At 34.9% G+C, this 14,081-nt stretch overlaps 1 protein-coding gene across 4 annotated transcripts in view; it reads left to right on the forward strand.

Annotated features, from left to right (window-relative positions):
• LOC115215592 (diacylglycerol kinase theta) overlaps nucleotides 1-14,081 on the forward strand; it is a 250,869-nt gene that overhangs the window by 66,168 nt on the left and 170,620 nt on the right. The window contains exon 1 of one of the 4 annotated variants that reach the window (XM_036505854.1): nucleotides 11,355-11,491. The exons of the other annotated variants lie outside the window; for them this stretch is intronic. Coding sequence (XP_036361747.1) covers nucleotides 11,392-11,491 — 100 coding nt within the window. The 5' untranslated portion in view covers nucleotides 11,355-11,391. Of the gene's footprint in view, nucleotides 1-11,354; nucleotides 11,492-14,081 lie in introns of those variants that run through there. 4 annotated transcript variants of the gene reach the window in all.

The raw sequence follows: 14,081 nt of genomic DNA on the forward strand, positions 1-14,081 counted from the left end.
TTTAGCAGTATTTCGTCTGTCTTTGCATTCTGAGTTCAAATTCCACTGTGGTCGACTTTGGCATTCATCCTTTCTAGGTCAATAAATTAGTACCAGTTGCATACTGGGGTCAATCTAATCGACTGGCCACTCCTCCCCAAAAATTTCGGGCCTTGTGCCTAGAGTAGAAAAGAATATTTCCCTATGGCAAGATGGGTTTTCCCACACATGTTGGACTTCTTTCAGTTTCCATCTACCAAATCCACTTATAAGGCTTTAGTTGACCCAGGGCTACAGAAAACACTTGCTCACGGTGCCAGTAGGTGTGAACCGAAAACCATATGGTTGGAAATTAAACTGCTTCACCACATAGCCACACCTATGCTTGTGTGAATTAAAAACATGATTATTTCAACAGTAATTTGTTGACCAAATTTTTTATACTTTACAATTGATTTCAATGATTTCTGTGTTATACAGGGGAAAGATTTTTCCATTTGGCTAAATGGGGGTTTTCCTGAGTAAGATTGAAGTTTCATAAAGTATTTTGTTTCTCGTCATAAAAAGTTGAAAGTATTACTGCCTCTAGCATGTAGAATATACAAATTATAATCAAATATTATATCACAGTCATGTTTTATGGATATTTTCATTTTCTTTAAATCCATTATCTGAGAGAATTGGTGAAAATATTCTCATTTAACAGTTTTTCCTACAACTGCTGGCAGTACTTTTAATGATAACTAAATATAACCATTTCTAACTGTAATTCCATATGTTAATCAGTTAAACTGGAAGCTTATTTTAAATTCAGCAAGTGACTTGATCTGTGACTGTATTGAAAGTATAGCAGCTAAATCATGAAAGAATCGTTCTAGGTATGTAATGACACAAAAATTGTTAAATTCACTTTTAATTAATTTCATGAGCTGCCAAAATTTTTGTTGTACAACTGTAACTTGGTTACTGACACAACTGGACAGATGTGGAATTCTCAAAATTTTCTTTGCACATGTATTTCCAGTGCAGAGTTAAGGTCTGGGTCACAATTGTTGTCGTCATCATCATTTTATATCCACTTTCCATGCTGGCATGGGTTGGACATGTCATCATGGTCTGAGACACTTCCCATAGGGAGCCCTAACTCTCAAAGCTTAGTATACATATGTGCCATCTGGCTTGGTTTCTACAGCCGAATGTCTTTCCTTCTATCAAACACTACAGAGTATACTGGCCTGCATTTTCCCATGGCATCAATGAAGTTTGCATATTCCTTGATGAGACAGAACAAGAGGATCTGCATAACCCTTCACTTTCTCTGCTCATTTAACTAACCACTTTATGGTATGAACAGTAGGTGGGGATGTTTGTAGACAGTGATATAAATCTGTAAGTGCAGAAATGATTATAGAAGAATTGGGGTATAAGGGAGATGTAGGTAAAGAAAGCACTCAATATATTTGGGTGTTTACATTAGCAGGGATGACTGAGGAGGGAAACTAGAGAGGGAAGAAAAGACCAATGACATCAGAAGGACAGGAGGAGTGAGAGGATGGAAATAAAACAGGGATATGAAGAGAAGGTCAGTGAGAGGAGTTTTTTTGGTTATAGCAGGTGGGACACAGTAGAGGTGGGTTATGAGATGAAGGTAAGAGTGTGTGAAGGATGGCCATAGAAGTGAGGGCTGGTTGGTACAGGGTCTGAAGGAGAAGTGGATAGAAGTGATGAGGATGGTGAGGTCAGTATAGAAAGATGAGAGATGGAGGGCCATGAGTGATAAAAGAAATGGGTGAGAAGGGTGTTGAGCAATAGGTAGAAGTGATGTCAATGCTGTAAGGTGAGGGGGTCCAGAAATGTAGGCCTGTCAAGGAACAAATATTACAGCCTCTAAACACCATCCTTGAGTTAGAGTACTTGTAATAAGTTGATGGATCTTCTGCTGCATCATGTCTCATTAATCAGTCTTGTATCATCTCCTTCATGAGATACAGCTTCAAGTCAGCCTTCACCACTTCATCCCCTGTCTTCCTTGGTCTCCCTCTTCTATGGGTTCAACTAACTTGCAGTGCTCAACCCTTCTTTGTGCAGCAGTCACATTCCATGTGCATCACATGCCCATATCAGCATAGCATTCTCTCTTGTACACCACACTCATTCCTCTTATACCCAATTTTCACCCAGTTCATTTGTACACTGAGGTTCATGCATATTCACATTTCACATTCAGTAGAACATACTTGCCTCATTCCTTTCTAAACTTCTCAAGTCTTCTGCATTCAAGGTCCACATCTCACTACCATGCTACATAGCAGTTTTAACACAATCATACAATCTACTCTGAATTTTCCTCAACCCGTTCTTACTCTGGTTGTTATACTTTCTGAACAGCCACCTCCCCTCCTAACTATATCACCTCGGTAGCTGAAGTTATTGACTACTTACAGTGAGCCAGTGAGATATTTAAGAAAGTCTATTTCCTTATCCAGTACGGTCAACCCATTTATTAACTCCTAAAGTCCTGTTGTGCTTTCTCTTTATAAATCCTTTTATCCTGTTAGAAATGAGAGATTTTGACAAAATATAGTCAGCCTGATATAAGAAAAAATCATAAAAATATTGCCTGAATTTGGTTGAAATTCACTGCTATTTTATGATTGTTGGTGTAAATTGTGAATGTGGTTTTTACCTTTTGTTGTTGACTTTCACCTGTTGTCATGCCACTTCCACCTACCTATGTGAAGTGAATACAGTTAAGTTTATTACATGTGTTTTCACACCTATTTTATAATGTATCAACTACTGAGTATTGATTTTCCAATTCAAACATAAATAAATAAATAATATCACTGAGGTCTCACCACTTAGGGTATTACCTACCATTCATCATCATCATTATCGTCATTATGCTTAAAAAATTAAATATGAAAAGTTCAAGAAAATTGACTTGATAAAATGCTAAAAATGCTTGCATTATGCACGATGCAAGCAGAAAGTCTCATGACAAGAAATTCTTTCTAAAGTGAGGTTTAACTTTGTTTCTCACACAGAAGAGTATTTAGTTCCAACTGCAGTTTCATATGGTTTAAAATTTGGCAGCTGGTGTGCACATTTGTTACAGCTCTTCAAGAATTAAACCCCTCTTGTCCAATATGGTCAACCCATCTATTTAATTTTTATGGCTTGGTAGAAGGAAAAGGAAAGAAAAGAAAAAACCAGAACACATGATTTGGAACTTTACTAAAGGCATCCATGAACCATGCAGCCAATTCCTCCACTAGCATTCTTTCTCAACTTAATCAAATTCATAAGTGAGTTTCTAACATTGTTGGTCTTGTTTTGGCAGTTAAATTTCAAAACCTCTCTCATCACTGCCAGGACATTGCTTCTTTATCTCTGTTCTATAAATACTTCCATGGTGTATTGTTCTGCCAAACTTTTTTCTCTTGTTCCTCCACTTAATGTTATTAATAAAATGATTCATCTTTCCATTAACTCTCATCTTTTTGCTCTTCTTGTCCCCTCTTGTAAGAAGTATGTCTACTCTTGTGGTTTCTTTCCTTAGACGTCTCTAATGAAATTCTTATTTTTGGTTTCCAGATAGAAGGATATCTTATTTCTTTATAATTTTCGGTAAATTTTTTTTTCATCTGTGTATAGGACTTCAAAAGTTAAATCTTCCTTTTCTAATATGGTTTACTAATTTATTAAACTTTTTTATGGGGTTGTTTGGTTATTGTTGCCAACTTGCCACTTTATTAGGAATAACTTCCATTTAATGAAAAAAAAGTCCCCAATCCAAGAACAGGTACATCCAACAAGCAGCCATATATTTTGCCTATCTACTCAATTTCACTCACATGGCTACAGTCAAGGCATAGCTATGACAGACATAATGTTTGCTCGGTACCTCGCAGTGGAATCAAACTTGGAGCCATATGATTGTCCAGTCAAACTTCTTAACCACATGACTCTGCCTACTCCCAGTTTGTAATATGGTCAATGACATTCTAAGCCATTAATAAATTAAATGGAGTTGAGGAAATTTTTCTTTGTTGCTCAGATTAAACAGCAACACAGATGTTCCCTCATAACCTTAATTTGTTCAAGAATTAAATAACTGTAATTTATTTTCCTCAATTTATAGTCTTGAATATCAAGTAGCTTGTAACTAACACCATGCTGGAATACTAAATGTAGCATTATCCCCTCCCCCTCCACACACTTTTGGTTTGTTTCGCCTATGCTGGAGCACCACTTACAGTAATTCAGTCTGTGTTTTCTTTTGTGTGCATGATCTCCTTTGTATATCTTATGGTTGATCAATTTTGTTTTTGTTTCTTTATTTTTTTCATATTACTAATTCAGGGGTCAGTGAATTGGTGGGAGTTATTTTACCCTGCTTCTAACATTTAAGGGCTGATTCATTGTGAGAGATCAGGCTTGAACTTTGGTGTAGTGGGTCACATGATGTTCACAAAATGTTTGAAGCCTTTTGAACACTTTGTGAATATCATGTGGCAGTGTTCAAAGCCTTTTCACAGCTTCTTTGACTAGGGAAGCGTTAACAATGCCCCGTTGTCATTGGCAATGTTACAAGCTTTAAGGTAAGATTTTGCGACATTTTATAACATCTTACACTGATCCCTTGGATTGTAATCCATTGGTTAATGCGCCATAAAAGAAATTTTAGTACTTGGCTTTTCTCCATTCAGACAGTATGTTGTACCCAGCTGGTCTTTGATAAGGAAATCTTCAGTGCCTTCAATCTCATACCATTCAAGTGCAGTTGTATTAGATGCCTTACCCTTCTTTGAGGCACTGCAGATATTCCAGGGGAATCTTATGTGGAACTTGTCTAGGTCTTTTTCATATGTTGATGGAGCCATCTCTAGGTCTTATTGTTATGTAAAAGTCTGGTTAGAGCAACTGTTTGATATGAAGCAAACTTCATTCTGTGGTGGTCCAGGATCAGATGGGCATCCTGTAGTGCAGGCTGCTGAAGACACTGCTTGCTTTCCCTATCCATGTTGTGGATATTGTGAGAAAAAGCCCTCCAAATAGTAGAACTTCTGTAGTCTTTAACCCTTTCGTTACTGTATTTATTTTCAGAAGCTCTGTGTTTCTTTCAATTACTTTAAATATAACAAAGAATTTATTAAAATAACTTAGTTATCATTCAGCTAGTGTTAGGAACATAAATTGTGACTAAGGTTTGGTGGAAGATTTTAATTCAAAACTTATGCAAACAAGACATTTGTACTCAGTCAGAGCTGGGTTGGTAACGAAAGGGTTAATTGGTCTTGTTCTGAAACACTGGGAAAATATGCATCTAGACATCCTGTAACCCTTTAGCATTTAAACCAGTCATATCCAGCCAACATATTCTGCCTGTTTTATGTTCAAATTGGCCAAAATCCAGCCTCTCACACCTACCCTACAATGTTATTCTAAAAATAAACAGTCACATCATTAAAATCTCAAAGCTACAAGATTATGCATGATTAATTCAAACCAATGTGAATAAAAGACATCACATTTGACAGAAAAATCTTTATGCTAAAGGATTAAATGCCCCTGAGAAAAGTTTGTTAAACTTCTTGGTCTTGGTTATTTTTAGATAAATATCAATATTGTTAAATGTAGATATGGTTATTTTATTATTAAATATCAATATTCACAGTATTTTAATGTAATCATAGGAACATTTTACAATATTGTTATCGGCAACATTGCATCCATATTGACATTTTAGCAATATTTCATCTATATAGACATTTATTACCTCTGCCTTAGTGAAAGCAGAGGTATTGTTTTCAGTCCTGTTTGTTTGTCTGTGGACAAAATATCTCAAGAACCACTGAATGGATTCAGATGAAACTTTCAGGGTAGTTTGGCCTCATGACTGACATGAACAAATTAGATTTTGGGATCAATCCAGTACTGGGCAAGGATTCTGGATTATTTTTCCTGTTTTTTTACTTAATTTTTGAGAGCTGTCGGGTTCATTTTTGGTATTCTCATTTGTGAGAGCAGTCAAGTTTATTTCAGATATTCTCATTTTAAAAATCGTCTCTGGCTAATCATTGAGAAGATGGTGTTGCTTTGGCGGAGGTTTGCCTTCTCTAGGTGTTCTTGTTAATATTACAATCATACGAACATTTTATAATATTGTTACGAATCCTCTTTCCCAGGGGGTGCAGTCTTAACACTTCTGCTGTGGAGGACAGGTATATATATATATATATATATAAGGGTAATAATACCCAATTTTTCTGCTGTTTTAACAATGATACTGCATTTAGAATATCACTTTCTTAACTGTATCATACAATACACATTCAATGGTTCTAAAAAACATTTGTTTATATACATATGTGGTTGTTACATGCATACATACATATATACATGTGTGTGTGTGTGTGTTTGTGTATACACATTCACAGTAACTACATTGTATTTGTTTTGGTGTTCACCCAGGATAGATTGTGCTGGTTCCAGCACATGAATCTACCGATCATCATGAACAGAAATTGACCACACTTGACAATGACCAAACACCCAATATATCAACCAGTCGTGATTCCAACAGCAGAAGCCACAAATGCTAGGATCAGATACTGATTCATGATCTAACTCAATCCTGCTCATCCACGTTTTCAGCTGTCTGCCTCATCTTTTGTGTTGTCTTGGGATACACTCAATTTTATTAATGATTTGCCTTGTGGATAGTGGAGTGCATGACCAAACTGATGGAAGCACCTTTTATGTAAGAGTTATTGAGAGAAATTCATCTAGGAATGACAATGAACTTTGGAGTTTGACGCAAAATACAAGCTCACAATTATGGAGGATTTGATGAAGGCAAAAGTAGTCAAAGACTTTCTGTTTGTGTAAATTGTAAATCCATCACTTTCATTGGCTGCATCTCACAGCTGTGCAGTAGGACACTGTGAATGAGTGGTTGACAGATGCAAATTCCATAGCATCTTGAATCATCAACTTCAACCAAAGCTCACTTTGAACACAGCATAAGCCCAGTGAATATGGACATTTTTTCCATGAGTGGTCTGGTCTGTTACAGTGAAGGCAGCACCAAGGTACTTGAATCAATCTATCACTTCTCAGATCTTGCCTGGACTTTTCCCTTTATCAACCACTTAGCCATCATCAGTTATTTCACAAGTCATCAATATCATCAAAGTAGGATCTTGTTCCACAATGACTCTTTGAAAATTCTCCAAAGCACACTTTGAAATTCAGTTCTTGGCAATATTTGAAGAGTTGGAAATAGAAGACAGCACTGCTGGACACTTGAATACATTTAGAAAAACTCAGAGTCCTCACTCTAACCTTTGATCATGTAGAGCTATAGTAGATCTAATTCATCCATCATCATGGTACCCATATAATGCTGTGATTAACAAAATCAAAGGTTGCCATGTAGTCCTTAAAACAAGTGATGGTTCAGTGTTGTTAGCTCTACTTTTCTTCTAGAATCCTTTTCAAGGTGAAAATTTTAGCCCGTGCAACCCCAGCTAAGATCACACTGATTTTTAGTTACTATATAAGTTACTAGACATATTGTCACATGCAAGAAAGACCTTTGTTCAATATAGTAATGCTTTTAGGGTAGCAAGCTGGCCGAATTGTTAGCAGGCCAGGTGAAATGCTTAGCAATATGTCATCTGTCTTTATATTCTGAGTTCAAATTCTGCCGAGGTCAACTTTGCCTTTCATCCTTTTGGGGTCGATAAATTAAGTACCTGTTGCACACTGGGGTCAATCTTTTAACTCAGAACATAAAGATGAAATACCACTAAGCATTTCGCCCAGCATGCTAACAATTCTGCCAGCTCACCGCCTTAAAATTCTTTTCTATTCTAGGCACAAGGCCTGAAATTTTGGGGAGTAGGTCAGTCAATTAGATTGACCCCAGTGCGCAACTGGTACTTAATTTATCGACCCCAGAAAGGATGAAAGGCAAAGTTGAACTCAGAACGTAAAGACAAATGAAATACTGCTAAGCATTTTGCCCAGTGTGCTAACAATTCTGCCAGCCCACTGCCTTTACATTTACAAATATTAACATATTTTTTGTATGTTATGTCTATCTTTGAAACTACTATCTTTTAATCGGTCATTGTAATAAGGAACAGAGTGATTAAAGGTTCTTTATAGGAGGATGTACTAAATATGTGCTAAACATTATTTATTGAATATTTCTTGTCACCTCTGTTTGTAAACACAGGCTCAAATGATAACCAACCTTTAAATGTATTTATTATTCATTTATTTTTCGTCCTTTTTATGTTAGCATGTGTTAGATGAATATATTATTGAGACATTGTTTTATAGCCAGGTGCCTTTCCTATCACTAATCCTTACCTGTTTTTCATGCTGCGGATTTCTTACTTCACACATCTTAGAAGGCCCAGAGCAAATGGACAATTTGTTGATTGAGGAAGTGACAACAACACTGCTTGTAACAAGCAAGAATATAAAATATATATACACGCGCGCGCAAACACACACACACACACACACAGAGTGATCTTCTTTCAGTTTCCTTCTCCACATTCACTCACAAGGTTTTAGTTGCCCTCGTGCTATGAAAACATTTAGCCAAGGGATTGAACCTAAAATCATGTAGTTAGGAAGCAAACTTCTCAACTGCACAACCTATATTTGAGATATATATATATATATATATATATATATATATATATATATATCACTGCTATGCTAACCTACAGGTATATATGACAACTATTATTTTCTTCTATGTAAAGCTGTTGTATTGAGTTACTCTGAGTAAACAATATAAAATGTAGAAATAAGTCTCATCATGTGATGAGATCTCCTAAGACTGATAAGAATAAAGAGTAAAACAAAATTCTATTGATTTTTCAAAGACAGTTTGTTTGCCTGATTGTACTGATAATATATTTCTGTGGTGGATTGGTAAACGTTTCATTCTGTGACCATATCAGCGATTTCACTGAACCGAATAGTGTGTATGTGTGTGTAGAACTGTGCATATGTAGATGGAAGGGAAGAAACAACACACACAAATTCATAGACTGTGATGACACAATGATTTGTTAGGCTGCGATGACAGGATGGTTGTTAGTTTGTGATGACAGAATAGGTTGTTGGATTGTGATGACAGAACAAGTTATGGGGTTTTGATGATGGAATGAGCTGTTTGATTGTGGTGAAAGTGAATCCAAAGATGCAGTCTTATTTCTTGTGATTAAATAAAATAAAACATTTTGTTATTCCAAGCAGATTAAATACATTTGACAGAATTTCTGTGGGGTTTTCTTTCTTTAATTTCTAAATACCCTGAAACCAGGCTAGTCTACTGGTCCTGTCAAATTGCAAGATTAGTGGCTGGATTTCTTTCTTTAATTTAATGTCAAATTAAATTGAAATAGTTTATTTTCTTAAGAAATATATTTAATTTGTGTCTCTCTTAGGAACTTTATTTAAAGTTATAATTATTTACATAAACATGTTACTTTCCAATAACATTAAATTCTCTTTAATTCATGGCCAGCATGTTGAAATTAAGAAACTTTTGTTTATTCTATAGCTGACCTAGAACTCAGGAAGTGGGATGGCATTAATATTCTCATCATTTAACTTTTCATTCTGATGTGGGTTGGATAGGTGTGGCATACAACATATCAATCACTATTTCTCTGGATATTCTACCAACTCTCTCTATGAGTCCCAGCATCCTAAGATTCAACATAGTTGCTCCTTTTTGTACCATAGCCCTAAGCCTGTCTTTCATGCACCATGTCAGCTGATAACTTACACCTTGCATTTATGTTATCATTACACATTCAACAAATTATACTCACCTTTTTCCCTCCAACTCCACTGATTTGCCATATTCAATGTCACATGTTTCACACCACCATGTAGTGCTACACACTTTATATATACCTTAAACCAATGTTTCTCAAACTATCTGATGTGGGGTGCCAGCAGTTTTGTTCCTAATGTGCCAGGGACCGGTAATATTTCTTAGTAATATTAATTTATACCGGAAACAATATATATAATTAATATAATAAAAGTTGACAATTTTAAAAATCTTTAATTCATTTTGTAAACAAATAATACAGTATTACATAAGCATTTTATAATGTTTCTTTCTTTTCTGTAAGCTCACTGCATACTGGTAGCTGATGGCTTGCAACCGGCACCAGTCCACAGACCACCACTTTGAGTAGCACTGCCTTAAAGAACACTGAAGTAATACAAATTGTTACATCTAGGGAACCATGTGAGCAGTTAATAAACCTTATTTTCTGGTTGCTCCTGCTGTTATTGTTTTTCATAGTGTAAGGAATAGATAAATATTCATCTGTATGGTGTATACTATTTAAAAGAATCTCCAGTTAATAGGTACAGATGTAGCTTTGTGGTTAGGAAGATTGTTTCCCAACCACATAATTTCAGGTTCAGACTCACTGTGTGGTACCTTGGGCAAGTATCTTCTACTTCAGCACCAGGCCAGCCAATGACTTGTAAGTTGATTTTGTGGCTGGAAATGAAAGACAGTTCCATACGTTTTCTTTCTCTTTTCATATCCTTACCAAAGCAAAAACATTGGAGTTTCAGGAAACTAGTGAAGGGGTATAGTGCCAAAAATTAAATTTACCAAATGGAATATATTTGTTGCCATAGAAAGAGGGGACTCATAAAATTTTATAAGGGATTGTTTTACTATTTTGTAAACTTTATTTCTGTAATTTAAATTAAAACTGACAAGTTAGGTTTTACAAAACGGAAATCAAAAACAAAACAAACATTTTATAATTAATGTAGTAATTTTAATTTTTTAATCTTCAAGAATTTTTGCAGACTTTTTATCTTTTCTTGGCTAGATGCTGAAATCTCAGTGAAACTGAGTTTTTATTGGTACCGGTAAGATGTAACAAAATAACTACAATAAGCAATAATTTCAATTGATTCTTGTAAAATGAAGGAATTGCCAAATGTGATAGAATTATTCATTCTGCTAAAACTGGCATCGGAGCAGTTATGTTGTTATATGGCCTTAGGTAAACTCTGATTGATCAGACCTTATGATCAAAGGCATCCCAACCATAACCATCATTTAATCTTTTGGGGTTTTTTTGGGGTTTTTTTTGTCAAGCAAGATATTTTAGGCTTCCTGGAGTTTGGTCTGATTTGATGTACATTTGACTGCTGATTCTAGCCAGCTGAACTGCCATATGATGGCTCCCCCTGTTCATCCTATTCATTTATTGTCATAACAGTTTAAATATATATTTTATTTAAAGATTTTATTTTGAAAAATTGCATTAATGTAATTTTTTACATTTTTTTCATTCTAGGTAAGTGAAACAGAAAAAACGGATTTTATTTTTACACATGGAAAAGGATATTATGTTTGTTTGTTTTTTCCATTTTAATATTGGAAAACCATTCTGCTGTTATAAGAGAAGACTACAAGTGTCATCTTATGAACAAGGTATTTCTCATAAACGTGTATTTAGTAACTTGTTATCCATAAAGTACAGAATTAATTGTGAGGATTTCTTCTCCATTCCTAAAATAATTTACTTTTTAAAAAAATTTATAAACAGAAAAGGTTTAAGAAAATGTCTTATTTTGAAATATTAACAGAACATAATAATACTAGAAATATAGCTCCAGAGATTAGAGTCTCTCCAAGTTGAGCTGCTACTTCTCCGCATTGAGAGGTCACAGCTCTGGTACTACAGACTTGTGGCTAGAATATCACAGGCAAGATTTACAAGACAGATTCTTCAAGCTGAGCCAGCTGGCAGGAGACCTAGGGGTAGAGTAAGAATAAGATAGTTGGATAATATCCATAGTCTCAGATGGTCACACTTGAGAATCCAATTGGATAGTGTTGCTTCTGACGGGACCCTATGGAGGACTCTACTCCAACAATCCACCTAGGAATAATAAGGTGGATGGAGGGATGGAACATTTTGAGGTTTCATTTAGTTTTTCCATGATTTTTCTTTTCACATCACCATCTCACATTACCAGTCATTCTTTGCTATTAAGTTCTTATTTTCTCATATTTCACCAAATAATATAAACACAATTTGTCAATTTAATCTGTTTAAACAATGAAAGTACACATTTCCTTCCTGTCATAAATCTACTTGGTTGACAAAATAAAATACAAATTTAGGCTTGAATTCAGTGTCTGTGGTCAGAAGTAAATTATTGTATTTCCATTAAATTTGCTAAAATCCCTTCCGTTTTGCTGTCCTTTCATTTTCTGACCCTCTGAGCTCCTCAAGTCATATTTTAATCTGACATATTCTATATATTCAATTATTTCAATTTTAATAGTTTAATTCTTAGTTTATTCCCACAATGTCTGTGAGGCTAAACTGTGTAGTCATAAGTTCCAACCTGAGCACTGCAGATATTTGTTTTCCTGCTCCTGCATTAATGCTTCTTACCCACTCTTACTGACTGATGTGCAGGTTCCACTTCTATTTCCTAAGTCACAATTGCCTAGGTAACAGTTAGCAGCAGATCCATCAGTAAACATCAATACTCCTATAACATGTAAATGCTCAAATCTCTGAAACCCATTTCATATACATTCAATTGTAAAACTGATTACATGATTAACCCTTTTGATACCAACCCACGTGAGACCACCCATCCTGGTTCTATGATACAAACTTCTTCCTTTAAAGTGATCTAAATTAACACCTTCCATCAAAATTTCATATTAATTTATGTTCCAAATATTAGCTTAAAAATGACAGTAATTTTATTAATTTCTTCATTACTTTCAAAATTGATTTAAACAAAGGCAGTGTATTTTAACAGAAATATGGCAACAAAAGGTTTGATAAGATAGGTGAGTGTTGTATATGTTGTACACCTGACACTATTATAGTATTATGTATGTGATTGACAGAGGCAAATTCACTGCTCTAATATTACTTTAGCAGAGATGGTAAGGATTTTTATTACTGGCTAATCACGCCAATCACTGAACCAATCTGAATGTCAGAATTTGCACAACTTTGAAACCTTATTAGCATAGGACAGGTTCATGGTTTTATTTTTGTTCTACCTCACCATGTAATAATAATTATAATAATAATTGTAGTAGACTGACTAAGAATTTAGGTTACCTGAATAGATATCAGTTGTGAAAAATCATGTTGAAAAGATTTTTGATGGATGTTGCAGTCCCAGCTGAACAAAGTACATCTCTGAAAATGTTTAAGAAATTGAGCAAATACAAGGACTTGGAAATAAAAATCAGAAGAATGTGGCATCACGAAGCAACAACATTAAGTATTGTTGTTGGAGCACTTGGAATGATAACAAAAGGATCAAACAAATATGTTGACCAAATTCCTGGTTGCTCCAAAATAATTCCAAAAGATCATACTTGTGGATCCATTGCATATTTTACATAAATTCCTCTCCATGTAAATGCAATCTTACTCATTTAGCATTATAAATTTTATGAAGAATTTTTTTAACACAAGCATCAGTTTCTCAATCACTAGGTACCTCACCTGTTTGCATCTTTAGGTGCAAAACTTGTCTTTGATGCCTTCAGTTGAAACTTTGGTGCAATTTGTATAAATTAAAGCAAAGGCAAAACAACTACATTCACTTAGAATTAGTTATATTATTAGTCAAGTTCAATCATGTTTATTTTGTTTTGGAAAGAATAGAATATAAAAGCTTTCACTTTTATATTAATAACTATGGAAGATTGGTGGAGATATTATCTGTAAGAGCTAGGTTACTATTTAGATAATTTAGGAGTTAGTTATAGGTTTACTTACTTAATTATTAATTTACCGATACTGTTTTTGTACAAAGGTTAAATGTGGTTTCTTTGTTGTAGTTTAATTAATAATGTTAGTGTTTAATCCTTCCTAGATTTAAGATTGAATGAATGTGGTGATATCTAAGGTATGTTTGTTCCTAAACAGCACTCATTTTAGTGCTGTTGACACCACCGGATTGAATGGTACTTCCCAGGTGTCGAAACCATAGTGATATCTGTGGGGCAGCTGATGATGGAGGTGTGTTGGATTGTT

This window comes from Octopus sinensis, linkage group LG9 (assembly GCF_006345805.1).
Source record: "Octopus sinensis linkage group LG9, ASM634580v1, whole genome shotgun sequence".
NCBI lineage: Eukaryota > Metazoa > Mollusca > Cephalopoda > Octopoda > Octopodidae > Octopus > Octopus sinensis.